The 26,801-nt window shown below is 39.7% G+C and overlaps 2 protein-coding genes across 9 annotated transcripts; one reads left to right on the top strand and one right to left on the bottom strand.

Annotated features, from left to right (window-relative positions):
* Positions 1-1,614: 1,614 nt before the first annotated feature.
* On the bottom strand, positions 1,615-8,950 carry LOC128514792 (zinc finger protein 501-like). Of its 4 annotated transcripts, XM_053488663.1 has the most exons (7): positions 8,818-8,950; positions 8,644-8,731; positions 7,808-7,881; positions 7,202-7,316; positions 6,996-7,088; positions 6,764-6,874; positions 1,615-6,055 (listed from the first exon to the last, which is right to left on the bottom strand). In XM_053488663.1, the coding sequence occupies exons 3-7, from the start codon at positions 7,865-7,867 to the stop codon at positions 4,929-4,931; spliced, it is 1,506 nt and encodes a 501-aa protein (XP_053344638.1). In that variant the 5' UTR covers positions 7,868-7,881; positions 8,644-8,731; positions 8,818-8,950; the 3' UTR covers positions 1,615-4,928. The 4 variants fall into 4 exon arrangements, with proteins under 4 accessions (XP_053344638.1, XP_053344637.1, XP_053344639.1 ...); XM_053488662.1 differs by lacking the exon at positions 8,644-8,731; XM_053488664.1 differs by lacking the exons at positions 8,644-8,731; positions 8,818-8,950 and having other exon boundaries at positions 7,197-7,316; positions 7,808-7,841.
* Positions 8,951-11,213: 2,263 nt separating this feature from the next.
* LOC128514797 (zinc finger protein 239-like) lies at positions 11,214-26,049 on the top strand. 5 transcript variants are annotated; one of them, XM_053488672.1, is made up of 5 exons: positions 11,214-11,387; positions 12,776-12,852; positions 14,100-14,352; positions 14,448-14,552; positions 25,155-26,049. In XM_053488672.1, the coding sequence occupies exons 2-5, from the start codon at positions 12,802-12,804 to the stop codon at positions 25,901-25,903; spliced, it is 1,158 nt and encodes a 385-aa protein (XP_053344647.1). In that variant the 5' UTR covers positions 11,214-11,387; positions 12,776-12,801; the 3' UTR covers positions 25,904-26,049. The 5 variants fall into 5 exon arrangements, with proteins under 5 accessions (XP_053344647.1, XP_053344645.1, XP_053344650.1 ...); XM_053488670.1 differs by lacking the exon at positions 25,155-26,049 and adding an exon at positions 20,366-21,295; XM_053488675.1 differs by lacking the exon at positions 25,155-26,049 and adding an exon at positions 16,215-17,153.
* The last annotated feature ends 752 nt before the right edge of the window (positions 26,050-26,801 follow it).

Below are 26,801 nucleotides of genomic sequence, written 5' to 3'. Positions count from 1 at the left end.
AAATGAAGACTTTGGAGTGGCCTAGTCAAAGTCCTGACCTGAATCCTATTGAGATGTTGTGGCATGACCTTAAAAAGGTGGTTCATGCTAGAAAACCCTCAAATAAAGCTGAATTACAACAATTCTGCAAAGATGAGTGGGCCAAAATTCCTCGATAGCGCTGTAAAAGACTTGTTGCAAGTTATCTCAAACGCTTGATTGCAGTTATTGCTGCTAAGGGTGGCCCAACCAGTTATTAGGTTCAGGGGGCAATTACTTTTTCACACAGGGCCATGTAGATTTGGATTTTTTTTCTCCCTAAATGATAAAAACCATCATTTAAAAACTGCATTCTGTGTTTACTTGTGTTATCTTTGACTAATAGTTAAATGTGTTTGATGATCAGAAACATTTTGTGTGACAAACATGCAAAAGAATAAGAAATCAGGAAGGGGGCAAATAGTTTTTCACATTTCTATAAATGAAACTGAATTGAATTGAATTTCTTGTAAGTGGCTGAGGGTCTAATAAAGAGTAGTTTCAGTCTATAAGGTGTGAATTGTCAACAAAACTTATGGAAATATATTGATGTGGTATTCACTACTAATGTCTGTAGCATACATTAAGATAGAAAGTGTTCAGTTTAGTAATGTTTATCACACCTTCTTGTTTAGTTAGAGTTACCACATCCCTTTTCCCCAGTCATTATTTTTTTTACCTAAAATCACTGTCCTCATTTGTGACTAGGCTTTAGACATGTGCTTCAAACCCAACTGCCAGTACTCATTCTGTGGTCTTAATCTCAAACTCTGAGACTTCCTATAATAAAATCAGATTTTATTTTCCTAGGAACAGATTCTAAAGAATAGGAAGAACTGAGTCCGCCACAAACATTCATACTTCAAAATGCCTTCCTGGCCCGTTAAGAGGAGGTTGGCGTAGCTGCTGGACAGGACTAGTCCAAGTTGAGTGATGAAGAACTTTAATTCTGGACAGTTTGACAAGCAGTTCTGGAATGTGCAGATGACCCCTTATCTGTAGGAGCCCAACGTTCAAATATCATGACAATAAGTCAATCGATACCCCTGTTAAGTGCCAGGTGAAAGCACATATGCACTCTACCAAGACCAGTATGACTTCCTGAGAGAGTTATCTGAACCACCCCTATGTATAATCATACCCCAACCTTTGCATATGACCAGTGTTTTGCAAAATCTTGCACTGTATAGGCTTTTTAAATTTTATGGGAATCCATTTAAGCACTCTGATTTAAAGCTTTGCATGTAAAAACCCTTCACCTCAGAACAATTGATTAACCTTTGGTGGCCATATTCTTCTCAAATTTCAAAATGTTTCGGCAAAATGCAAAATTATCTAAAAATCAACCATACAGATGTATGTTTAGTATATTATAAATGATCATGAGCAGGGATAAAACACCCAAGGATAGAATATTTTCATTGTAGGGTTCATGAGATATGGACCTGTGAGAAAAGTGGAGCTCATCTTTCAAATATACACACTGAACAAGTTACTTCATGATATACAGCACATATAATAATATATGAGTAGAAAATTCTGAACAAGTTTCATCATCTTTGGAGCCCGGACGAATATAAGTCCTGCTGCCGCCATCATCACCACGACTACTACTACTACTAATAATAATAATAATAATAATAATAGCACCACCACACATTGCTGCATTAGAGATTTATATTTGTGTTCTTTTCCTGTTCAGAAGGGGCCATGTTATAATTAAGCAATATCACACAAGAGGGAGTGCTGTTGTGCTGAATATCAGCAAATCCACCACTCAGATTACTTGGTTTAAACTAATTGTTGTGTGAATGTAACTGTACAATAATACAACCAGCAGTGTGTCTGTATATTAGAAGCTAACACTGATAATCTTATCTAAAAACTAGAGAAAAGGCCATGCTGATTTGCAGTCGTTCCAAAAACAGGGAAGAAACCGATCAGACTACCTCATATACCTGAAAGTTCAAGTGTTTCTATGTTTTTTACCAGTTCATACATATGAACTTGAACCTGAAATAGGGTGAACTTTATTTCAGGCCACAGCATTATGCTATGGGAGGTTATGTACAGTAGTGGATGTCAGTCAATGAAGTCACATGCCATGACTGTAAGTGATTAACTGGATGAATCTACAGCACTCGGCTTGTTATAACACAACAGTCATTAATAATATAAATATAAATACATACACTCACCTAAAGGATTATTAGGAACACCTGTTCCATTTCTCATTAATGCAATTATCTAATCAACCAATCACATGGCAGTTGCTTCAATGCATTTAGGGGTGTGGTCCTGGTCAAGACAATCTCCTGAACTCCAAACTGAATGTCAGAATGGGAAAGAAAGGTGATTTAAGCAATGTTGAGCGTGGCATGGTTGTTGGTGCCAGATGGGCCGGTCTGAGTATTTCACAATCTGCTCAGTTACTGGGATTTTCACACACAACCATCTCTAGGGTTTACAAAGAATGGTGTGAAAAGGGAAAAACATTCAGTCTGCGGCAGTCCTGTGGGTGAAAATGCCTTGTTGATGCTAGAGGTCAGAGGAGAATGGGCCGACTGATTCAAGCTGTTAGAAGAGCAACTTTGACTGAAATAACCACTTGTTACAACCGAGGTCTGCAGCAAAGCATTTGTGAAGCCACAACATGCACAACCTTGAGGCGGATGGGCTACAACAGCATAAGACCCCACCGGGTACCACTCATCTCCACTACAAATAGGAAAAAGAGGCTACAATTTGCACGGGCTCACCAAAATTGGACAGTTGAAGACTGGAAAAATGTTGCCTGGTCTGATGAGTCTCGATTTCTGTTGAGACATTCAAATGGTAGAGTCAGAATTTGGCGTAAACAGAATGAGAACATGGATCTATCATGCCTTGTTACCACTGTGCAGGCTGGTGGTGGTGGTGTAATGGTGTGGGGGATGTTTTCTTGGCACACTTTAGGCCCCTTAGTGCCAATTGGGCATCGTTTAAATGCCACGGGCTACCTGAGCATTGTTTCTGACCATGTCCATCCCTTTATGACCACCATGCATCTTTGGGATGTGGTGAAATGGGAGCTTCGTGCCCTGGATGTGCATCCCACAAATCAACTGCAAGATGCTATCCTATCAATATGGGCCAACATTTCTAAAGAATGCTTTCAGCACCTTGTTGAATTCATGCCATGTAGAATTAAAGCAGTTCTGAAGGCGAAAGAAGGTCAAACACCATATTAGTATGGTGTTCCTAATAATCCTTTAGGTGAGTGTATATACAGTACTGACAAAAAGTTTTCAGACCCGTTTAAGTTTTCCACATTTTCTGTAGAAGGATACAAGAAACTATCTGAAGCATTGAAAGCACCCAGGAACATGATATCCATCCATCATTCTCAAATAGAAGAGATTTGGAAGAAACCCACAGTCTACACAGATGTGTTCTCCCAGACAAACTGAGTAAAAAGGGATAAGGAGCCTTAGTCAGAGAGACAACCAAGAATGGGAAAGGCAGATCACAGCCAAAAAACACCTGAAGACTCTCAGACCATGAGAAACAAAATCTTTTTGTCTGATGACACAAAGATGAACTACAGTATATGGAACCAGGAAATCAGGCACTGCTCATCACCTTTTAAACCGTTCCCTACAGTCAGGCACGGTGGTGCAGCATCATGCTGTGTGGGTGTGTTTCTGAGACTGCAACTGAGAGATTAGTCAGAATAGAAGGAATAGAGGGAAAATTCATGCAGATAAAATAAAGATTAGCCTGAGTGTAAACTTTCTTTAGACTGCTCAGGATCTCAGGCTATAAGGAAGGTTTACACTTCATCAAGAGCATTACCCAAAATTATAACGTCAAGAAAACACAAAAGTGGCTTCAATAAACCTATGTGAAAGTCGTGGAATGGCCTGGCCCAAGTCTGGACCTGAACCCAGTAGAGCATCTCTGGAGAGACCTGAAACTCTGCACTGGCCCCGCCCCTTCTACCTGGTCGAGCTTGATCAATTCTGCTAACAAAAATATTTATATTATATTTTATATTTAAAAATGTATAAATTACACCTGTTTTTACTTTGTTATTTGTTATTTGGAGGATTGTGTGTAGAAAGATGAAGGACAAGGAATGTAGAAAACTTAAAAGGGTGTGATAATTTTGGACACCCTTTCTAACTACATGGTCATGAGGCATTAGAAATACACAATAATCTCCTCTGAACAGTTGATATTGAGATGTATATCTGCTACTTCTGCTCTGTAAAGCTTCATAACGGCTCTAATCTGAGGTGCTGGTGGTTAATTGGTGATTTCTGAGGCTGGTGACTCTAAATGAACTTCTCCTCTGCAGCAGAGCTCAGTTTTGGTCTCATTCTCCTGGGAAGGTCTTCATGAGAGACAGTTTTATCATGGAGCTTGATGGGTTTTACAAACGCACTCGACACGATACTGTTCTTGTAAGAACTGATCCAGAACAGCCGACCTTCATGTCTTATAATAACAACCGTTATTATTGTTACTTAATTAAATAAAGTCATGTGTTGTTTCATTGTTTTTAAATCTTCTGTATTGTTCTAGAATGTAGAAAATAAATCACTGAACAAAAACATTAAATTAGGTGTGTCCAAACTTTTGACCGGTACTGTATATACAGTATAATATACATATGTTCACATGAATATTATAAAATAGATACACATACAAATATACAGAGATTGAACGTACATGCTCCGAACAAATCACGCTATGATGTGGATTTCATGCAGCAGAAGCCGATGGTTACATGTCAGCACACTTACTGTAAATAGCTTAAATACATCTAAAGAACAGAAGTATCAAAAAGACATAAATAGTCTAAAGGAATAACTGTGTTGTAAATGTGAGCAGTGATGCGGGATTCTTGTGGGAGTTCCCCAGAACACTCATGAACACTCAGTCGAATAAAACTCTTCCCACAGTGTAAAGCAGTGGTACGACTTCTCTTCTGTGTGAAGACAGAGATGGTTTTGGAGATCACTCTGTCGATGAAAACTCTTGCTACACCCTGAGCAATAACAAGGCTTGTCCCCCGTGTGAATGGCTTGATGTGCTTTGAGATGCCTCTTGCCTCTAAAACGCTTCCCGCACTCGGAGCAGCGGTACGGCTTCTCTCCGGTGTGAATGCGCTGATGTGTTTGGAGTTCACTCTGGCGAATAAAACTCTTGCCGCACTCCGAGCAGCAATACGGCTTGACTTGTATGTGGATGAGCTGATGGTCTTGGAGGTTACCGTGACGGATAAAGCTCTTGCCACACTGCGCGCAGCGGTACGGTTTCTCTCCCGTGTGAACTCGCTGGTGCTGTTGGAGATAACTCTGCTGTGCAAAGCTCTTCCCGCACTCCGAGCACTGGTACGGCTTCTCCCCCGTGTGAATCCGCTGGTGTCGGATGAGATGACTCTGTCGAATAAAACTCTTCCCGCACTCCGAGCAGTGATGTGGCTTTTCTCCCGTGTGAATGACTTGGTGTTGCTGGAGATCGCTCTGTCGAATAAAACTCTTCCCGCACTCCGAGCAGTGATAGGGTTTCTCTCCTGTGTGAATGATCTGGTGCTGTTGGAGATAGCTCTGTTGGGCAAAACTCTTCCCACACTCGGAGCACTGGTATTTCTTCTCTCCTGTGTGGATGCGCTGGTGTCGTTGCAGGTTACACTTGTGGGCAAAGGTCTTCCCGCACTCTGAGCAGTTATGTGGTTTCTCTCCTGTGTGAATGCGCTGATGCCGCTGGAGGTTACTCTGCTGGGAGAAACTCTTCCCGCACACGGAGCAGGGATAGACTGCTTTCTGAGTTTGGTCTAAAGAAGGAATACTGTTTAGACTACCAGAGATCATGTGGTCAGGACTTGAGCTTCTCATGGACTGGTTCTCATGGATAACTTCTCCTGGTTTTATGAGTCTCTCATGTTCCTCGTAATGCCATTGTCTGACGTGTTTGTGGAGGTAAATTTGAGATGTGCAGGAAAGAGAGCACCAGGAGCATGAAAAGACTTGGACCTGGCCATCATTCATTTCTGGAGTGAAGGAAAGAAAGAAATTTGTAGAAACTAAAGGTTAATAAGCTATTTAAAGATTAACACACCATACATGGCTATATAAATAATTGAACAGAGACAAGGCTGATCTTGTGTACACGCCCATGCAAATATAACGGTCACATGACAAACAAGCGAAGATCGGATGTGTGATAGTCAAGCAGTAAAAAACATAAAGCAATTTTGTAAAACTGATGCTCACCAATATTAACTGTTGGTGTAAGAGAAGAGCTATCTGCCCACTTCCACGTGTTTAAGGCCCATGACTACATAGTATTGCTGTGATCGATATGGACGAGCAAAACAAGATGCATTTTTGGCTTTATAAAACAAAATTATATTAAAAGGGCTATAAATAGAGATTTAATGCTCTATGAAACACTCTGTCTGGCCTAACAAAGTCGGCGTTTCAGAAGGGACAAACTATTGGACTGCATCAAGCAAAGAAAACAAATACTGAGATTTAAAATTACTGTAACTGGGTTGAAAACCCATCAACACATTATTAAAACCTGGAGAGATAAAGCTGAACTGTGTGGAAGAAATGTAGTTGGAAAAGAAATTGATGGAGATCAATTAAACACTTGGGAAAGAATCGACAGTAAAAACCAGAGTTATGTTTAACAATGAACTCATAGCTTTTCCATCCACACACACATGTGGTGAGCATTACAGTGACGGCATTACCCCAGACTGTGGCTGTACTGATGTCACCTTCTTCATCAGGATCTTCCTCTTTTATACGCTCACCTCCATCATCAGGGGTGCTGCGGCCCAAAAAGCTTGATGCTCCTTCACCTGAAATTCCATCATTTACATTTAAAACTGTGAGAAGAGAATGCAGGAAACGTTTATTAGTCAGTCAGAAGTTCATTTTATAAAGTTCGAGACTGGACACTGAAACACCTTGCTCTCTTACAGCGATAGCCTTCATCCTCAGATTCTTCTTTCATCACAAGCTTCTGTTCCTCCACAGGAGTGACGTCTCCCGTAGACGTTGATGTCCATACACCTGAGAATCCATCAGTCAGATTCATACAGTAAGAAAGTAACAGCTGTAACATCTGTTTGGTAGTAAATTATCCTGAGGATCAGTCTGGACTGTAATGTGCAATGTTACTTTACAGAGGTAGCCTTCATCATCAGGTTCTTCCTTTATTATACGTTTCTGATGGTCCACCAGTCTGACATCACTCTCAGAGCCTGATTTCCGACTTCCTGTCTGCACGTCCTCACACAGCTGATAACAAAAAAGAAAAATATTAATTAGCAAGTAAATCAGCAGACTTTATACGTCTTTTCATGTAAGGAATAATTTATATTCTTCTTCTTAGTCGTTCCTTATAAATCAGATTTCTAAACAATAGCAGTCTGCGGTTCCCCAAAAAAATATGTAGACAACTTGTTATGTTTTTAGAGATGGGGAGAGTTTTTTTTTCACACCCTAGTGTAGGGACACCCCCAAGTAATGATGTCTCTTAAGGCCTTTCCTTTCTAAAGTGTAATGCATGGCCTAAAAACTACAGCTTCTGACAATAACTTTAATAAAAGGAGTTAGACAGCTGCTTGCACAGGCTGGTGGATGAAGATCACTACAGAGTTCCTTGATGTTCCTCGTACAGGCCCTACAGTAACTCATCATAATCAGTAAGATGTTTTTGTCGTCTCGTCGCTTGTTCCAGTGTTCAGTTGCTCCAAGCCACAGACAGGATGAACCTGATGAACCTTTACCTGTGAGTGAGCAGGAGTGTGTGGAGGGTCTCTGCAACAACCCAGCTGAGCCGATTCCATTATAGGAAAATAATCTAGAGGGAGAAAAAAGCCTCATGTCATTGTGAACCTATTTTTCAAACAAGGTGGGAAAATGTTGCAGTCCCTCTAAAACTCTACAGGTGGCGCACTCAAACTATTCTCACATTGGCAGACAGCACAGCGTCCAGTGTGGTAGGAGGACATTATTTTCCCATTTATTTTTGGATATTTATTTATCTGGATATTGTGATAGTTACAGAATCGCAGTACAGATCAAAACGGCCCAGACGTGATGATATCGTACTGCGTCATCCCTGATAATTCCCATCCCTAAGTGTGTAGATTTACATTTACTGATTATTAATGTAAACCTTGATCAGATCAAACGTACATCATATTCTTGCATAGATTATATCTGGAATATACTGCAGAGATTAATCTGCTAATCCTATTCTATGCTCTCTTTCCATTTTTAGGTCACAAACAGTCATATAAGCATTTCACAGATTATCATACTATACATGACAAATAAAAATGTAAAGTTTTATATCATTGGAAAGGAGTTTTCAGGCTGATGACGATGATAAAATAACATGAAACATGAAATGGAATAACTTCCCCTGTAGTTTTGCAGCCTTCACCCTGAACTCTCATTTTATGCTCTGAACTGTCTGTGCACTTGACCTTTTATGGAGTTTTGTGGGCGGGGCTATATGCAAACTTTTTTGTACATTACACACTTGTAGTTTCTAGAACTTTTGTAAATCATGTGCAATTTTTTTTCGGTATAGGTAAAAGAAACATTTACACGTAACTTTATTAAAGAGCGATAAACGAGGCCTGATGTCGGTGATGAACTCATTCTGTAATCATTATGTCCAGGCGGTGATGCTGGATTATTATCTAAAAACCAGATTAATATAGTAAATACTCTTAGATAAATGATGTTGTATGTATCGTTTTATTAAAGCACAATCTCAGATGTTTACCTTCCCATCCTCTGTGTTCCTCAGCTCCAGGTGAGACCGATCGTCCTCATAGACGCGCCAAAACCAGCTCTAATGTAATGTCAAATAAACTGGTTTCACTTAATAATCACCCCAATCATCAGGCTCAACTGTTTACTCGGAGAGAGAGAGAGAGAGAGAAAAACAGTCTAGTCTTGTTCTGCAGTGAGTTTACAGTGTGAGACTGTTCACAGCGCCCCCTGTTGGAACAGTCAGTAACTCATGAGTCCCAGGCATGACATTTCTACTCCTGTGGTAACGTTTTATATTTAAAATACTGACTTCTCAGTGCTGTCTGTGCAGTTCTACAGCATGTTCGATACCGGAGAATCCGAGACCGTCTTGATCTGAGCAGTGAGCATCACCGTACACACTTCAGCATTCGTCCAGAATCCAGGCATTAATACGCAGGGACAGTGCCACCTGGGTGAGGGACATTTCCACAGAATAAGATCATAAGCAGTTCAGTTCCTTCTGCAGACGCTTCACTTCCAACCACACTAGTACTGGAGCAAAGAGAAAGTGTGATGTGACTTGTAGAGTGTCTGTCTGTGTCCGGTACTGGTGTAGTATTATTTAGATCAGACGTACAGACATAAAAAAAATATGAGACTGGAAAGGTCCGATAGGACATAATCAGAAATCATAAGGATGACACGAAACCAAAATAAAAAATAAAAAAACATAGAATAGGACGTGGGGTTTTTATCAAACTAATATCTGTTGTATTGTACAGCATTGCACCTGATCTACATAATAACACAATTGCACATATTTTATAACATTTAACTGTTAACTGTTTGACATTTGTAGAAAATGGTCGAGTCTACTCTTAGGAACTGGTTAAAGTCTAAAATAAATGTCTTCCCTGATAATATCTATTTAAATAATAATAATAATGATAATACTGTAAATTAAAAAGAGAATCATGTTTAGCGCCTCTATATAGCAAAACTAAAGTCAGCAATTTCTTTGAAATGGTCATGCCCATGACCAAAAACAGTCCGTCCCCTAAATCTGATCCGAGAGCTCGTTCATAAGTCCAACTTATAATGTCTAGGCTTGAGGATCCCAACACGATCAGGCTATACACAGTATATTACAGAACAATCCCACACACTGAGAACTTTCTCCATGTCCTCTATCACTTTTTCACACTTCTTATTTTTTCATCATGGCCGACATCATGGGTACAGCGGACTTCACCGAGTGCTTCAGAGTGTGGTGAGAACTGTCCACCCAGCTCCTCACCCTGGAGGACATTTACAATAAACGCTGTCTGCGAAGGGCGAGAGACATTATCAAACATTCCTCTCACCCCAGCACCTACAGACTGAAAAATTGCTTTATTTTTTCCTGTGGTTGTCACCGACCTGAATCGCTGATCATGGAGTATTAACTAATATACCACTGCACTGTCCCTTTCTGTCCATATTGCACTGATTCGTCATCAATATTTGCACCATCCATGACTTATGCACTTTTTTGAGCAGACACATCCATCTACTGCAGTGTTTGCAATAAAGTTGAATCTTATCCAAAAATCTTCTATGATCTTGAGAATCGTGCCGATGGTTAGATGATTCATATTAAAAGAATGTCGAGCGATGTCTCCATCTTTTCACCATGCGTCCTTACCGCTACTGTCCACTACACCACTCCCACCTGCAGAGGATGAACACGTGACAAGCATGGACAATTGTGGACACATTCATACACACTTGCCCTATATGTTTATATTTTCATTTCTGGACCATTGCACAAGACACTTTAATAAGTCACTTTTTATGCATATTTTCACAACCATTAGCAACTTTTATATCTTATATACATTTTATATATATATATACACTTTCTTTTTTTCTTCTATATTTCTATATTTTGTAATATTTTTATAATGCCCTTATTTTTACAGTTTATTTTACTAGTTAAATTTATTTTCTTTCTATCCATATTTATTTCTTACGTACAAGTTTTTTTTTAAGGTCACTGTGTATGACTGTGTACGTGACAAATAACATTAGAATTTGATTTGATTTGACTGTGTACGCTGGACATGTGGAAATCTAATTTCCACGATTGAACATCTTCAAAAGTTTGTAACCTGAATGTGTGTGTGTGGGGGACTTTTAGTTTACGATATAAATGAATGACAAACTGAAATGTTGTTTTATATCATGTAGAACAGCTTTGTGTAGTGTTGAGACTGTGGCTGAGATGTGATCAGTGACACTGACATGTTTGTGCTGTAATGGACAGGGCTGTCCAGCAGGCGGCGCTGTGTGTGAGACTGTGGCTGAGATGTGATCAGTGACACTGACATGTTTGTGCTGTAATGGACAGAGCTGTCCAGCAGGCGGCGCTGTGTGTGAACCTGACCTCAGCTCAACTCCCCACAGAAGAAGCAGCTGGATACGAGAAGCGCTGTTTATATTTTCACTCTCGGGTGTCATTACACTAATCATTTCTGTTTATACAAATAATTCTAATTGTTTTTATGGGGGAAATTTATAATTGTTTTTTTATCCGCCGCTGTGCGTTAAAACCATGAGGTGAGTAAAGCGGAAGGTTTTTATCTGTCCTGCAGGTCTGACGGTAATAACTTCTCGTTTTAATTAATATTTGTCTAATTATGCTAATTTATTGTTGTTTATCAGTAAATAGGGTTTGATGGATGAGGGATTGGTGAAGCGTCGCTCAGACCCGTTTAGGTTTTTCCCTGATTGCGCCGATGGATGGCGTTGAAGCCTCGAAATGTTGTAAAACAGCGACACCCTGTGGTCAGGGATGAAATAGCAGCGATAAAGAGCAGTGCTGGTGAGGGAAGATGGAGAGTTGGAATGAAAGTCTGCAGTTATGAAAATGTGTGTAAATCAGACTGATCGGATTGTCCCTGATAAGCAAGCGGAGGGCTGAGGGGAAAAACTAGTTTAGGGATTGATCCGCGGTCAAACTGTGTGTTCGGAGTCTGGAAGTTCTGAATAACTGGGAAAACCCGTCTGTCTGAGGGGAAGTAAGATTTCTACCACAGAAGTTCAGTCATGAGTGGAGGTTGTTCTTGTGTGCTGATTCACGTATCTCACACTGACTCCATTTAAATAAAATAAAAAATATATATTAAAACAATTAGTAAGTGATCAGACTCGTCTGGTGTTCAGGGTGAGTGGGCGTGGCCGGTGATCAGCTGATCAGACTCTGATATAAACCAGTCTGTATCGAGCGTTACATCATCAATCATCACACCTGTTAAAATCCTTTGATCTGACTTTTACTCCAAATTTTGTGAGAGGATTCATCTCACACACACACACTCAGTACACACACTCAGTACACACACTTACACCCGTCTCACAACACCACCAGTGCTAAATTAGTCGAAAATCCGCGCACTCACTGTCGAGTTGAGGTTTGAGGCGGTAAAGCATCTGTTTCTTAATAATCCTACAGGTGGCGCACTCTGAACTATTCACACACTTCCATCCTGTGTGGCAGGGGTGAATTATTCACCATGTTTGTTTATAAATAATAATCACGTCAGATGATGTAACAGATACGCGCTGTTCAGTAACAAGGTAGCTTTGTGTTTAATTTTAATTTAATGTTAAATGTTAAACTTTTGTATTTGTAGTTTTTAGTGTTTAAAGCCTGCACTTGGGTTTTTAAGCAAGAAAACGAATGTTATAAAGAACGCACTACATTTAATTACTATTTAAACTTTTATAAAGGTATAAATTGTAACAAGATCAGCACTGAGGTATCGTAATAATATCGCAGTGGGAGTAGACCGATGATTTCCGTCCCTAATGAAGCTTAAAATGAACAAACTCTAAATGAAGCATCAATAGTTTATATTAAATTCAATTTATTTTAAATATATTAAATATATTCATTTAAACTGATTCTTCAGGTCTGTCTTTGATTTTCTCTCCGTATTTTACAGAATCTGGACTTTTTAGACTTTAGATAATGCAGTCAGCAGAGGTGGAGCTGAGCCTACACACTCCTGTTCTCTTACAGGTAAAGGGTTAGAGGTGTGTGTGTGTGTATGTGTGCACGCAAACGTGTAAGAGTGTGTGAAAGAGCATGGTGTGGTTCCTCAGTAAGGGTGTGTATGCTGTGGAAGTGTTGAGGTACAGGTTTGTGGAGAGCAGCTGATTTTATATTTAAGGTGGTTATATCAGATATTATTTTTGCTATACAACACACGGATCAGATTTGAGTCATAGACCGGATCGTTTTTTTGGGTCACTTTAAACAGTGAACTCTTTTCCATGGTTCTAATTCAAGATATCTAATGTGTTTAATGCTCACCTGTTAAAGTGCAATAATACAAATATTAAGTGTGTTAATTTTGGTCTTATAGGAAGCCAATAAAAATTGCACGGCACCATTTCCACTTGTTTGTTTGACGTTTAAAGGAGTTCCTGGCAGGCCGGTGTATAGACGTGAATTAGACAGACGGGTCCGATCATGGGAAAACTTTCTACCTTGATGGTGTCCAAGCACAAGTGAAACACTGGGATTTTTGCATTAGTGTAGCAGCGGATTATATAGAGAAATAAAGTAAGTGTTTACTTTCAGAACTGTGTAATCAGAAGTCCTGCTTTGACTCGAACGCCTTCTGTACTGAAGTAGATCTGCAGAAGAACTACTAGCACGTTCTGTCTTTTTCAAAATTCATCCCTGTCTAGGTGGGATCTGGTCAGTGTGATCTGGCAACCCCGACGGGAACAGAGCATGTGTGAGAGGGAAGTGAAAGTAAACCTCAGTTTCACAATCTAACGTTTCACTTTGCAGTAAAAGCTCGGTTCCATTAAATAATGGAGTCAGCAGAGGTGAAGCTGAGCCTACACACTCCTGTTCTCTTACAGGTAAAGGGTTAGAGGTGTGTGTGTGTGTGTGTGCATGAGCATGGTGTGGTTCCTCAGTAAGGGTGTGTATCCTGTGGAAGTGTTGAGGTACAGGTTTGTGGAAAGCAGCTGATTTTATATTTAAGTTGGTTATATTATATTATTATTTGCTATACTAAAGTCAGCAATTGGTGGTGAGGGATCTGTACGGATCACAGATCAACTAAGATCTGTTAAACCACCAAGTATTAGGCTACTGTAGTTTAATCAGTGTCTCAATGCAGTGTGTATGAACATCTCGTGAAGGTTTTGCTCAGAAAGGTCAAGTCAGGACGTCCTTCGCTGATATCTTCAGGATCTGTAACCCGAGTTGTTTTTCTCATTATTAAGTGTTGTCACTTTGTGTTTTTTTAGCTCGGTGAGGATGTGAGCACAGAAACCCGCTCAGGTCCAGATGGAGGAGGATCAGACTGTGAGGAACACACCGACGCTGTGGACCATCAGAAACGTATAAAAATGGAGGAGATAAACGAGGAGGGCTTCCTCTGTCAGTCCACATGGCAGGTCACGGCCCGGCCCGAGGGTCAGGGCACTGTGGGAGATGTCACACCTGGAGATGAACAGAAACCTGTAGTAAAGGAGGAACCTGAAGATGAAGACTATCTCTGTAAGAGAATGTGTTATTTTCCTCCACTTTAAAACTTCTCTTTGTGTTTACTCCTAATGAATCAAGTATTTAATGATCAATAATAAAAATTTCAGGTGAGGGAACATCGAGCCATGGGGGAGAGGGGAAAGAAGAATTTCAGATCATGGTTGTAAAAGAGGAAGAGTCCGAGGGCAGCGTCTGTACCACCACAGTTTGCGGTAACGATGCCTTTCTAACACTTTCACTAAACATTAGGTTACAGCTCATGAGACAGAGAAATCCATCACAAAATTAATGAAAGGACACAAGACGAGCATAAAACCCTCACATTTACTCCTCACATTTAACATGTCTGTGGAATTGAATCGATCCCTGAACTCTCTTTTGTATTCAGACAAAACACAGTGTTGGTGCTGATTTTATTATTTTTTATGTTATACATATAATACAGAAAATGTGTGTGGCTTTTAATAATTTTAGAATGCAAATTATTTATATTTCTTTATGAGTATTGAAAATAAAATTGGTATAGGTTTCTAAAAGCATCTGACCTGTACAAATTGCAAAATGAAGGATTTTTTTGAAGTGCTCCAAATTAGACACACCTTAAGTTATGTGGCCTTAAAAAATAGAAAATTCTAGTTTTATTCAGTTATAAGTTAATTTTTTTTAAATCTGCTCAATAATTATATTTAACACATATACCAATAAAATTCCAGACGACCTCAGTGCTTTGTGTGAGAGGTGGTTTTTGGGAAAAAGCTTAAAAAAGAGCAAAAGATCTGTAGTGTCCGTAACCATGTCAAATTTATGTTGCAATATCTTAACAATTTTGCAATTTAGAATACATATTTTGAGGTTTATGTTTTTTCATGTTAAATCTAAATTGAGTTAAAGTTAAAGTCTTATCTGAATGACAATTAAGATCATTGAAAGATTTGAATTCATAAAATTGTATTTAGCCAATGTGTTTCTTTTTATCTAATAATATTATGGAATTTACTAGCATAAGTGGAAAGCTTGGATTACACAATGTTGCATGATACAATAAGTTATAGGAAAAAAGTGTCAAGCATGATGCTCCACCCCCTCTGATGACAAACTGCATCAAACAGCTTGGACAAGGGTTTCTAAGAACAATTAAACTATCACACTGTGATAAAATACTAACACTAGAAGAATTCATTCATTGTCCTAACTTGCTTTGTACTAAAATGCAAAATAAGATATGAATAAAAAGAAAAGGGGAAAGCTCATTGATCCAGGTATATTTAATGGGTTTATAGTTGTTGCCTTAAATGGAGTAGTGTCCGTAACCAAGTTCACTACTTTGTAACAGGTTGGATTTATTATAATGATGCAATATAAATATACATCAAGCATAAATACCCCAGTATTTTGAATATATTGTAAAAGATTTTAGACTTTCAGTTGTTTAGACTCCTTCTAACAAGTACAAGTGAAAGTCCCACCAAATGACATAAAAGGCTATGATTATCAATAACGAGTATCACATTATTAACTTAAAACCAAAAATCCTCCCAAGATTCTGATGTTTGTTAAAAAAATAAATAATTGTAGTATTGTGTTCTTATGTGTAAAGGTTACAGACACTACATGATATATACTCATACTTTCCTTCTGTGATTTTGCTTATTAATATTACAAGACAGAAGAATCTTAATCATTTACAATACATTTTTCAGTCTTGTTTGATTAAGAATATTTCAAGGATCAATAATCATAAATTCTATATCTAAATCAACATTAACATACCTGGACACACACACACACAGGTTTTTATTTTAATATTTGCACCATTTCATGATGGATCCCTTCATGATGGCGCGGTGGTAATTCAAAATGAATATTATTTGCAGAAAACAGAAAAGGCTTGCAGGAAAATGAGGCAGAAGCAAAAGCTAGAAGAGAGAAGACGCGGCTTAAGGTACAGGCGTGGAGGAAACGGCAGAGAGAAAACGGAGAAAAACACAACGACATTAAGAAAGTCAATAGGGAGAGAAAAAAAATGTCCAGGCTTCAGCTACAGCAACAAGCTCGGTCCGATCCTAAGCTCCTGGAAGCGTTAAGGAAGAAAAAGTCTGAGGAAATGAAACAATACCGCCAGAGAAAAAAACTAAAGGGAGACACGCAGAGAGCAGACGTGTCGGCTTATCTCAGAGATGAGGAACCAAACACAAGCAAGGCCGATGACATTCTAAAGAAAAAGAAAGCTGCTTGGAGAATGCGCATCCAAATGAGTGAGCCGACGACACGGCAAAGTACCACTGAAGAAGAGACTCAGTCGGGCGGGGGGGTACCCTGGGAAACAGCGTCTAGACACTCGGAGAAAGTTAAACCAGTATTACCACAAATACCCATTTTATTCAACACCGATTACTGACGGGTGTTACACACACACACACACACACACACACACACACACAAACATCCAAGATTTACAACTCACACCATATTCACGCTGTGTTTACATTTAAATAATTTCACTCACATGCTGTTGTTTATGTCTCAAATAAAGTCGTACAGTTGTTTGCACATTATATACCTCGTGTAGTGTCCGTAACTAGGTGACACAACAGGTGGAAAGATGGCATAAAAATATATAAACGTATGCATATTTACAAAAAGAATGAATTATATATTTGGTGAAAAGTTTATTGGAGGCATGTGAGGAGGAGGATTGTGAAGATGTGCAGTGGTCTGCCCCCTTGTGTTGTATATGTTAATAGACGTAAGATAAAAAATCAGAGACGTTCCACACCGATATTAAACCTCCAGCATCCCTTGATGTTATAGATAGAAAATAAAATAAAATCTGTGTAATTAATACACTATTGCAGATACTATATAGAAAAAAAACAGTGAACAAAATAAGAAAAAGTGATGAAATGTGCAAATTGTCAGTGGGTGTAAAGTGAAAGTGAGTAATGGGATGATGTTATCCCTACGTAAACGGCTTTATGTAGACGTACAGCCCAAGATTATTTGGCGGTAACATTCATGGAGGAGGATGACAAAGTCTTCAGCTGCTCATCAACTCCAGATTCACCCTTTAGTGTGAACGAAGCTAACAGAAATAGATCCTGCCCAGGACATGTAAGTATGTTCTTTTTGTTTGTTTTTTTTTGTTTGTTTGTTTTAGAGTTAGAGAACGAAACTGACTGTAAGCTAGTAAATCTTACTATACCAACTTTATCTTCTGTTCTGGTTTTGCGTGTTCTAGTCTCCCACTATTGTAGTTTGATATTGTTCTTTACTTTTTTTTTACTGTTTTTTTACTTTTAGCAAGCATGGATGCATGATGTACCATTTTTAGACATCATCTCTTTGGTTTGAAAAAAAAAAAAACTTAACTTAACTGTTCTTCTTACCTTCTTTGTTGTAGTGTTGAAGATATTGGAGCACTCCCAGCCAGTTTGATATCCACAGACGAGCTGCTACAGAAGCCAGAACCAGGATCATGCCCAATCACACTGGCAAGGGAGAAACAGAAAAGGACCTTGACCCCTGCTCCCACCTCAGTTCGCCCACCCATTCCTGCCCAAAAGAAACCCAGGTCTGCAACCACTTCTGGCAGCTTTCATCAAAAATCCACTGCTCTCTTGTTAAAGTATATTTTGAAAGTCCTGCGATCAAAGTATTGTCTGTCAGCACTAAGAAAAACACAGCAAGAACTACTGCTGCAGGGGGAAAATTCAGCTGGAACAAAATCACTCAAGAAGAACTATACAAACACACATTGTCCTTACTAGAATGTATTATGAGCATTCTAAAGCTTTGAAGCCTAGAGGTTACTGGTGTGGCAATTCCATCTTTCATGTCCCCTACCCTCAAAAGGTCATGTCCGGAGATCAATTCCACAGAATCACATGGAATAGGTACATGAATGACCCTGAGGAAAATGCCTCCAGTGACAGAAAAAGACAGAGATGGCCTGCAAAGCTTTGTACCACCCGAGGACAATCCTTTGTGTGGATGAGCAAAGCTAGAATCAGGCTGAAGTTTTGCTCGAGAATAAGCAAACAAGCTAGGGAATTAAGCTTTTTGTGTTCTCTGATAGTCCTGGCTACAAAGGTTATAGAGGCAAGTGGGAAGAGGCTTTCATCAGATTCTGTAATGTCACTGGTTAGAGAGGATTTCCTGGGATCTAACATCTATTGTGATCATTTCTATACCGGCCCAGTAGTCCTCTGGCATGTCTGGAGCCTGTGGAGAATTACAATGACACAAGAATCGACATCCCAAAAACAAAAGAAAAACCCTACCATAATCCATAAGGTGGATCCAAGAGGGACTGCTCCCGTTCACAAAATGGATTGAAATATGACGCTCCACTCTGCACACTATGGGTTCCTCAACCACTGAGCAAAGATTGTGCAGTTTCAGCTGGAGGTATACCATACTTTGGATATTCCAAATCCTTTTACTGTCAGGGATTACATTAGCTTAATGCGGAGCTGACCACTCAGATCAGCTGGTTACTATTCTTCATCGAAAAAGAGTAGAAAGTGGTACATGTCTGTAGTGAACCATTTCATAAGCAACTACTTGCTGTTGACAGGAGGAGCACCCATGACACATGTTCCAGAAGCAGGTGTCAGCCGAGCTGTGTGAGGTTTGCTCTTAACCAGCACAGCTGAGCTACCAGCGTTTGGTACAGCAGTTAGTGCACATGGGGGCACAGGAAATGCCATTTTTGTGCACGGCATGCCAAGTGCCCCTATACATCATAGTGGACAGGAAGTTTCACAAGTCCTTTCACAGTGGAAAGCACTTGTGCATCGCTTTTATTTTGGGCCTTATGATGAAGCTTTTTATTAGAATCTCTTGACGTGACATTTTTTATTTCACCACTTCATGGTTTGCTGCTTGTTTTGTATTTGTTTGTTCGCTGTTGGAACATTGCTTTGTTCATAATGCACTGTTTTCTTAAAATGAATCTGTCTTACAAATTCATTTACAGTATATAAATGGACCCAATAAACCTTGTGGTGTTTTAAACTGTTTTCTGTAAGTTTTTTTTTATATTGATAAGTTTGTGGTTGGTATTTGTTTAGAAAAATATGTAGACCTAAAAAAAAAAGTTTTTTATTGTTGTTTATGTAGTTTCTATGCATGTGGTACATATATGACATTGGAGATAGGGCTATAACGAATGTATTTATGTATGGCATATGGAAATGCTCTAAAAACTGACACTACAACCTGTAAAAATCCACAAAACACGCTCCACATTGGTGTAATTTTTCCATGGCAGAACTTAAAGGGTTAATAGGTGCCTGAGGAGAAATGTTATGCAAACCATTATCATTTAAACTTTTTAATCAGTTGGATCCCTAATTAGTCAGTTAATTGATTATTAACTTAAACATCCCTAGTGTTGTTTACTGCCTTTGACTAAAACATGCAAATATATACACCCCCTTAGCAACATAAGTTACGTTAAATCTAATTAACATGTCTGCTCACTGCAACAAGAGTAAATAAATTAACCTTTTTTACTTATTACAAACTCATATTTCGTACTTCGTAGCTTCAACATATGGCGAACAAAGATTTTATCATTCCAAGTTCTTTTTCCAAGCTAAGTCGTCACATACAGCATTAGAACCCATAGATAAAGCCAGAGACCGCAGTAATGAGCAGAAACTCATTGAGCTGGCATGACGAGGAATACGTCACAAGATCTACATGATAAGGTCGCTGATTGGCAGGCTAGAAAATTGCCAGAGCTTTGTAGTAAAATTTCTCTGCTCCTGGAGGTCATGGCAGGTTCCACTAAGAAAAGATCTTCTGTCAGGTTGAACATTAATTTCATCCAACCAGTGTGCTGTTGGGAGCCTAGTCAGTGCCTTGTTTCATAGTTTTACATTGCTGCATACAGTTACAGCAAGTCCTCCTCAGACTTTATCCTGCCTTTGGTTATCATTTTACAGACTGTTAAATTACAAAAATTTATTTATTTTGAAATGGAAAAAAAAAGTTTCTAATACTTAATTTTCTGCTCCAGAATCGAGCGATGACGTTCCTAAAGGCTTCACTTGCCGTTGGTGTTCACGGTGCTATACATCTCAAATTTACCTTCACAAACACAGCAGAAGATGCCACAGTAAAGAATATAAGAAGGTGACTGTGCCAGGTGAGATTAAACATCAGAATCTGATCTCTGGTTCTCTGAACTGTTACGGCCAAATGCAGGAAGAAGTCCATTCCTGCTCACAGTGTGGAAAAAGTTTTTCTGAACCAGATAACCTCCTACGACACCAACACGTCCATACGAGAAAAAAAATACACCACTGCTCAGAGTGCGGGAAGAGCTTTACAAACAAGAATGATTTCCAAACCCATCATTGCTTTCACACGGGTGAGAAACCTTATGACTGCACAGAGTGTGGAAAGAGCTTTACAACGAAGAGCAATCTCCAAAAACACCAGCGCATTCACACGGGAGAGAAGCCGTATCACTGCCTACAGTGTGGGAAGAATTTTTATCAAGGAAATCATCTGCAGGAACATCTGCGCATTCACAGCGGAGAGAAGCCGCATCGCTGCCCGGAGTGCGGGAAGTGTTTTACTAAAAAATATGGTCTTCAAATGCACCACCGCGTACACACAGGAGAGAAGCCGTATCATTGCTCGCGGTGTGAAAAGAGATTTACAAACAAGGGGGATCTCCAGCGGCACCAGCGCGTTCACACCGGAGAGAAGCTGCATTGTTGCTCGCATTGTGGAAATGGTTTTACAAGGAAGAGTAACCTCGAACGACATCAATGCATTCACACAGGAGAGAAACCATAAAAAAGATCCCCAGGAACACCAACACATTCACAAAGCCAAGAAGCAGCTTTAATTAATGTAGATGTGCTTTTTTGTCATACAGACCTGCACCAACATGGAGCCATCAGCTTGGGATGAACGATCTTTTAAGTCATGAAGCATTGTGTAAGCAAGATTTGTTCACGTATGTTATCTATGGTTGATATTAAAGGTGCAGTTGTCTAGGGTTGTACAGTTTGGAGTTGCCACACTAATGTATGATAACTATATTATTTGTATGTACATCCATGTTTTAAATCATTTTTAATAAAAATGGACTTTTAGCAGGAGAAGGAGATGACTGTGGTTCATGCTTGAATTGTTTTTGATACAAGGCAAATGTAAAAGTTTTACTCATTCACTCATCTTCTATACCACTTTATCCTGTATTTAGGGTCGCGGGGATCTGGCGCCTATCCCAGGAGGCTTAGGGCACAATGCGGGGCACACCCTGGACAGGGTGCCAATCCATCACTGGGTACACACACAAACTATGGGCAATTTGGAAACGTCAATCAGCCCAGTGGTTCTCAAAGTGTGTGGCGCCCCACTAGTGGGGAATACAGGCATGACAGGTGGGGCGCAATGAACGGGAGGGAATTAGTGGAAAATAATAGGACAGTACCTATTCTAATTCATGCTTTTCTTTATTGACAATAAACATCGGACACTCGAAACTAAACAATCACACGCAAAGAAATGAATCATTAATACAAGTAAATTAAAATAACATGAGAGAAAAAGTGGAATCATAGTGCAACAATAACGGCTTAACATCGACATGTTAATTGCAGAGGAACAATATATAAGGAAACATTCGGTATTATATATTTAATTTCATTTATTCCAATGTGTATGCTGATGTTTCTGTATTTTTGTTAAAAATGAATATTTTATTAGGCAGTACTAGCCTGGCATTTCTAGTTTCCAGTGTGGCAACAAAGTTGCTTTTTGATCCTTCAGGCGCTGAACAGAAGGAAAGATCAATATCATTCTACGCTTTTTGTTGCTGTGTGGCGTTTTGCGATGATCCCTAAATCATTTGTTGTGCTGTAGAGAATAATAGTGTTTATGCTTTTAAACATGTATAATTTAAGGCGGATGGAGCTTAAAGACAATGTTGAGAGGAAATGTATGTGGGTATCTTATTCGCGGGTTTATTCAGCAGCTATTGAATTCGGAGATGCGAATATCAAACTAACTTTACCGCGGACACAAACAGGTGTTATGCGCTAAAGTGCCCCCCTGCCACGGATTGCCCAAACTCATCCCCCCCTCCCCAACACATACACACGTAATTTCTATCAAATATTATATTAGGACATACATTCAAAGGTTTACTTTTATCAAATATCAAAAATCCCCAAAAATGATTATTTTATGGCACATTTATTTTGCAGGGGTGAAAAATTATAGGAAACGATTTTTATTATAAAATAAGCAATATGAAAAAATTTACTTGTTGTATATGAAAAAAATATATATAATTTATATATTTTCCCCCTATAAAACATTTTTATATTGCTTATTTTATAATTAAATTCGTTTGTTATAATTTGTAATTTGTAAACCGTAAACCTATGAATTTATGTTCTGATATATTATTTGAAAGAGATTATGTAGGGGAGGCAATCCGCCGGGGGGGCATTTTAGAGCATAACATCGGGTCAGTAGCGTACTGTATGTAGTGAGTATAATAACTTCAATAGATACATTTGTTACATGGACAACAAAAAAGCAGGTGATTCAGCATCATCAGCCTAATCAACCAAAAAGCCTATGATGAAGTCTATGTTGCGTTTGGATTCATGGTGGGGATGGGGCGGGCAGAGGAGAGACACGTGTGTTTTTGTGTCTTAAACCGCTGGCAGCAGACAGCATGAGACCCAACAAAGTAGCAAGACACTTAGAGACAACACACCCCAGTCACGTTAATAAGCCACTCGACTTCTTTGAAAGAAAGCTCTAGATAAGTGACGAAGTAAGCTTGTTATAACAATTGCATGTGTATTTTATCTGTTTTGAACTTGGTGTTATTTGATCTTATTGGTTTAGAAATTGATATTTCAATAAATAGTACACTTGGCCGTTTTCGTTATCATTTTGTTGACAAGTGGGGCTTGAAAATTCGCCCACCGCCTTAAGTGGGGAACGACAGAAAATGTTTGAGAACCACTGAATTAGCCTAACCTGCATATCTTTGGACTGTGGGAGGAAACTGGAGTACCCGGAGGAAACCCACGGGGAGAACATGCAAACTCCATGCACACAAAGACAGGAATCGAGCCTGGCCGGGAATCAAACCCGGACCCTGGAGGTGCAAGGCGACAGTGCTAACCACTAACCACTGTGCCTGCCACCTGCAAAAGTTTCAAATGAAATAAATTTTACTTCTCACGTAGATTTGACTTTCTGTATCAATACTGTGTTTTAATAGAAAAAAAATTACTTTACTTCAACCTTCAAAAGAGGCCAGAAAAACAGATTTTATCTGCTAGAAGATCTGTTCCCATTGGAGACTGTGTAACTGACCACAACATGCCTTGATTGATGGTGTATTGTTTTGTCTTGTAGCGCTTGTTGTCTTTTAACCAGCTAGATCATAAATAAACAGTCATGGAAGAGCAGGAGTCTAGCTTGGTCACAGTGGCCAGTCCTGCCCTTGTAATAAATGTGTTGAGTTTGCTGGTTTCACCTGCACTGCTCCCACGCAGCCTTACTTCACATGGTTCTCATCTCCACCATCTGATGGTAAAGCGTCCTGCTGCACGCGTTAAAGATCCTGAGCTTCCTGTAAATGTAGTCTGCTCTATCGTTTGCTATGTACTGCTACTAGGCCACACATTCAGTTGGTATAAGTACCCCTAGATACCTATATGTCTCCACCATTACAGCCTTTGTCAGGATATTAATAGGTTTAGTGAGGCCTTAATTTTTCTGGATTTTACTACCATCTAATTTGTCTTGATATGTTTGATCTGCAAGCTGTTTCTCTGACATCAACCCACAAAAACATGGAGTGATCAAAGCCCTGTAACATATCTGCTTTTTGTCACTTACAAGACACAGGTAACATGTGATTACCCAGAGGTGACAGGGAATGAAATACTTAAGTTTTTTTTTCATGTATCTGTACTTTATGTATTTTCTTGTGTGTTACTTTTGACTTCTACTCAGTACATTTTTTAATTAACAACCTGTACTTTTACGCAAAACCTTTTAAACAGCATCTTGTTACTTTTTAGATGACAATCGCACAATAGTGTGTTTGTTTGTGAACCTAAGCATCAGTGTCCACACCGTCACTCACACCACAGCATGACCTGAGCTCCACCCCAACGTGGGGGGGCACAAAACAATCCCACCAGTCCTAGTTTACAGAAAGGTGGGTATGTAAACTCTGATTGGTTAGCACCCCAAAGTGATTGCCAGTTACCTGGGAAACGATCCTGTAAGATGGTCTCTTCTTTATCCATAAAACTCACCAGTGCTGAAAGTTATTTAGTAATGTTGTTTGCCTAAAAACATCTGTAGTGTCACTCGTCCCTGGCTCAGTAGTTCAGGACTGGAGTTTGCTACAGTCTACCTGACTGTAATAACGAACTGGACTCCATATTAACTTAAACACATCTCCTGTTATACTGAACTTTCAGCCTCATACAGTATAACTCCAGATCAATCCCTGCTATTCGTTATCACCCAGATGAGGATGGGTTCCCTGTTGAGTCTGGTTCCTTTAAGGTTTCTTCATATATCAGGGAGTTTTTCCCTCAGCGCCGTCGCCCTTGGCTTGTTTATCAGGGACAATCTGATTATTCTGATTCACACACATTTTTCTTGCTCCTACACATTTCCATAATTTTATTTTAATTTTGTGAAGCTGCTTTGAGGCAATGACCACTGTTAAAAGTGCTATATAAATAAAATTTTATATTTGTTCCATTTCCCAATGAGTTTCTAATACTTTCCGTTTTCTGCCCCAGAAATGGCCGATGATCAGTTGCAAGTCTTCTCCTGCTCCTGGTGTCCACTCGCCTATACGTCTCAAATTAGCCTCGAAAAACACATCAGGACAAACCATAGTGATGAATATGACAAAGTGGTGATATCAGGAGAAATTCAATATGACAATCTAATACTGACGACCAGCTCCAGTATTCAGCGATTATCTTCTGCTTCAGTCAACACTCATGGATCAGTACAAAAAGTCTATCACTGTTTGCAGTGCGGGAACAGATTTACAAACCAGAGTAACCTCAGAGCTCACCAGCGCACTCACACGGGAGAGAAGCCGTTCCAGTGCTCACAGTGTGGGAATAGTTTTACTCGACAGAGTTCTCTCCATCAGCACCAGGTCGTACACACGGGAGAGCGGCCGCACCGCTGCCTTGAGTGTGGAAAGACTTTCACTCGACAGAGTTCTCTCCAGCACCACCGGCGGACACACACAGGCGAAAAGCCACACCACTGCTCGGAGTGCGGGAAACGTTTTCCTCGACAGAGCGACCTACAAAAACACCAGCGCATTCACACAGGAGAGAAGCCATATCACTGCTTGCAGTGTGGGAAGAGTTTTAGTCAAAAAGGCAACCTTCAAACGCACCAGCAAGTTCACACGGAAGAGAAACCGTATCGCTGCTCACAGTGCGGGAAAGGTTTTACCTGGCAGAGTACTTTTCAAGCTCACCAGCGCATTCATGAAAGAAAAGTCATTTCGGTAGTCACCACATAAGACCTGATTCATCTGTCTGAGAGAGCTCTAGTGCATTTAAATACCAGGCTGTGTCAAAAATTATCCGCACTCCAGTTATGATAAAACGTCTGTGGGCTGTACTGTCTTATCAGAGCTCGTTAAAGGCTCCTGTCTCCCCAGTGACTGCTGTTACATCAGTTCATTTGTAGCTGCGGGTTGAGATGCGCCACATGTGATTTGCATGAAAAAGGGGAGGTCTTCTCGTGGTCTGAGGGTGTATCTTGTGCCGAAACAATGACTCAACTCACGGAAGAGCATAAACAGGAGTGTTTGGATATCTGCAAACAAAATGTGGTAGAGCGGTACTCTAAGGAAGGTGAAAGTTTCTTAAAGAGAATCATTACTGGTGACGCGACACGGATTCAACACTACGAACCTGAGCGTAAACGGCAGAGTATGGAACGGAAACATCATCAATCGCCGACCAAGAAAAAGTTCACAAGTCAACCATCAGCTGGAAAATTAATCAATCCTTAGAGTTTTCTGCGATTCTTGAGAGTCTGAAGTATTGGAACATTCAGGTAAAATGTTCAACAATCAACAGTGCTCGTTACAGTGAGACGCTTATTGAAGAGCTGAAGACAGTCACTTCTGATGAGGCAGTGAAGACAGCGGTGCATTCGTGGATTGCAGCTCAGCCTAAAATGTTTTTTTAATGAAGGAATACAGAAGCTGTGTTGACTGATGGACAAAGTGTATTAAGAAAGTGTAGGAGATTATGTTTTAAAATTAAGTTAACATTCTTCCATGTCCCTGTACATACAAAACCAACATTGAAAAGACCTCACACTGTTTAACATTCCCTGTAGGAAGGCTGGTACCTCAGGAACCGGTCAGTGCACTGGATCCAGATGATAATCTGCACACAGTAGTCTGT

Source organism: Clarias gariepinus, chromosome 27 (assembly GCF_024256425.1).
Source record: "Clarias gariepinus isolate MV-2021 ecotype Netherlands chromosome 27, CGAR_prim_01v2, whole genome shotgun sequence".
Lineage (NCBI taxonomy): Eukaryota > Metazoa > Chordata > Actinopteri > Siluriformes > Clariidae > Clarias > Clarias gariepinus.
This window is presented reverse-complemented; position numbering and strand designations above follow the sequence as displayed.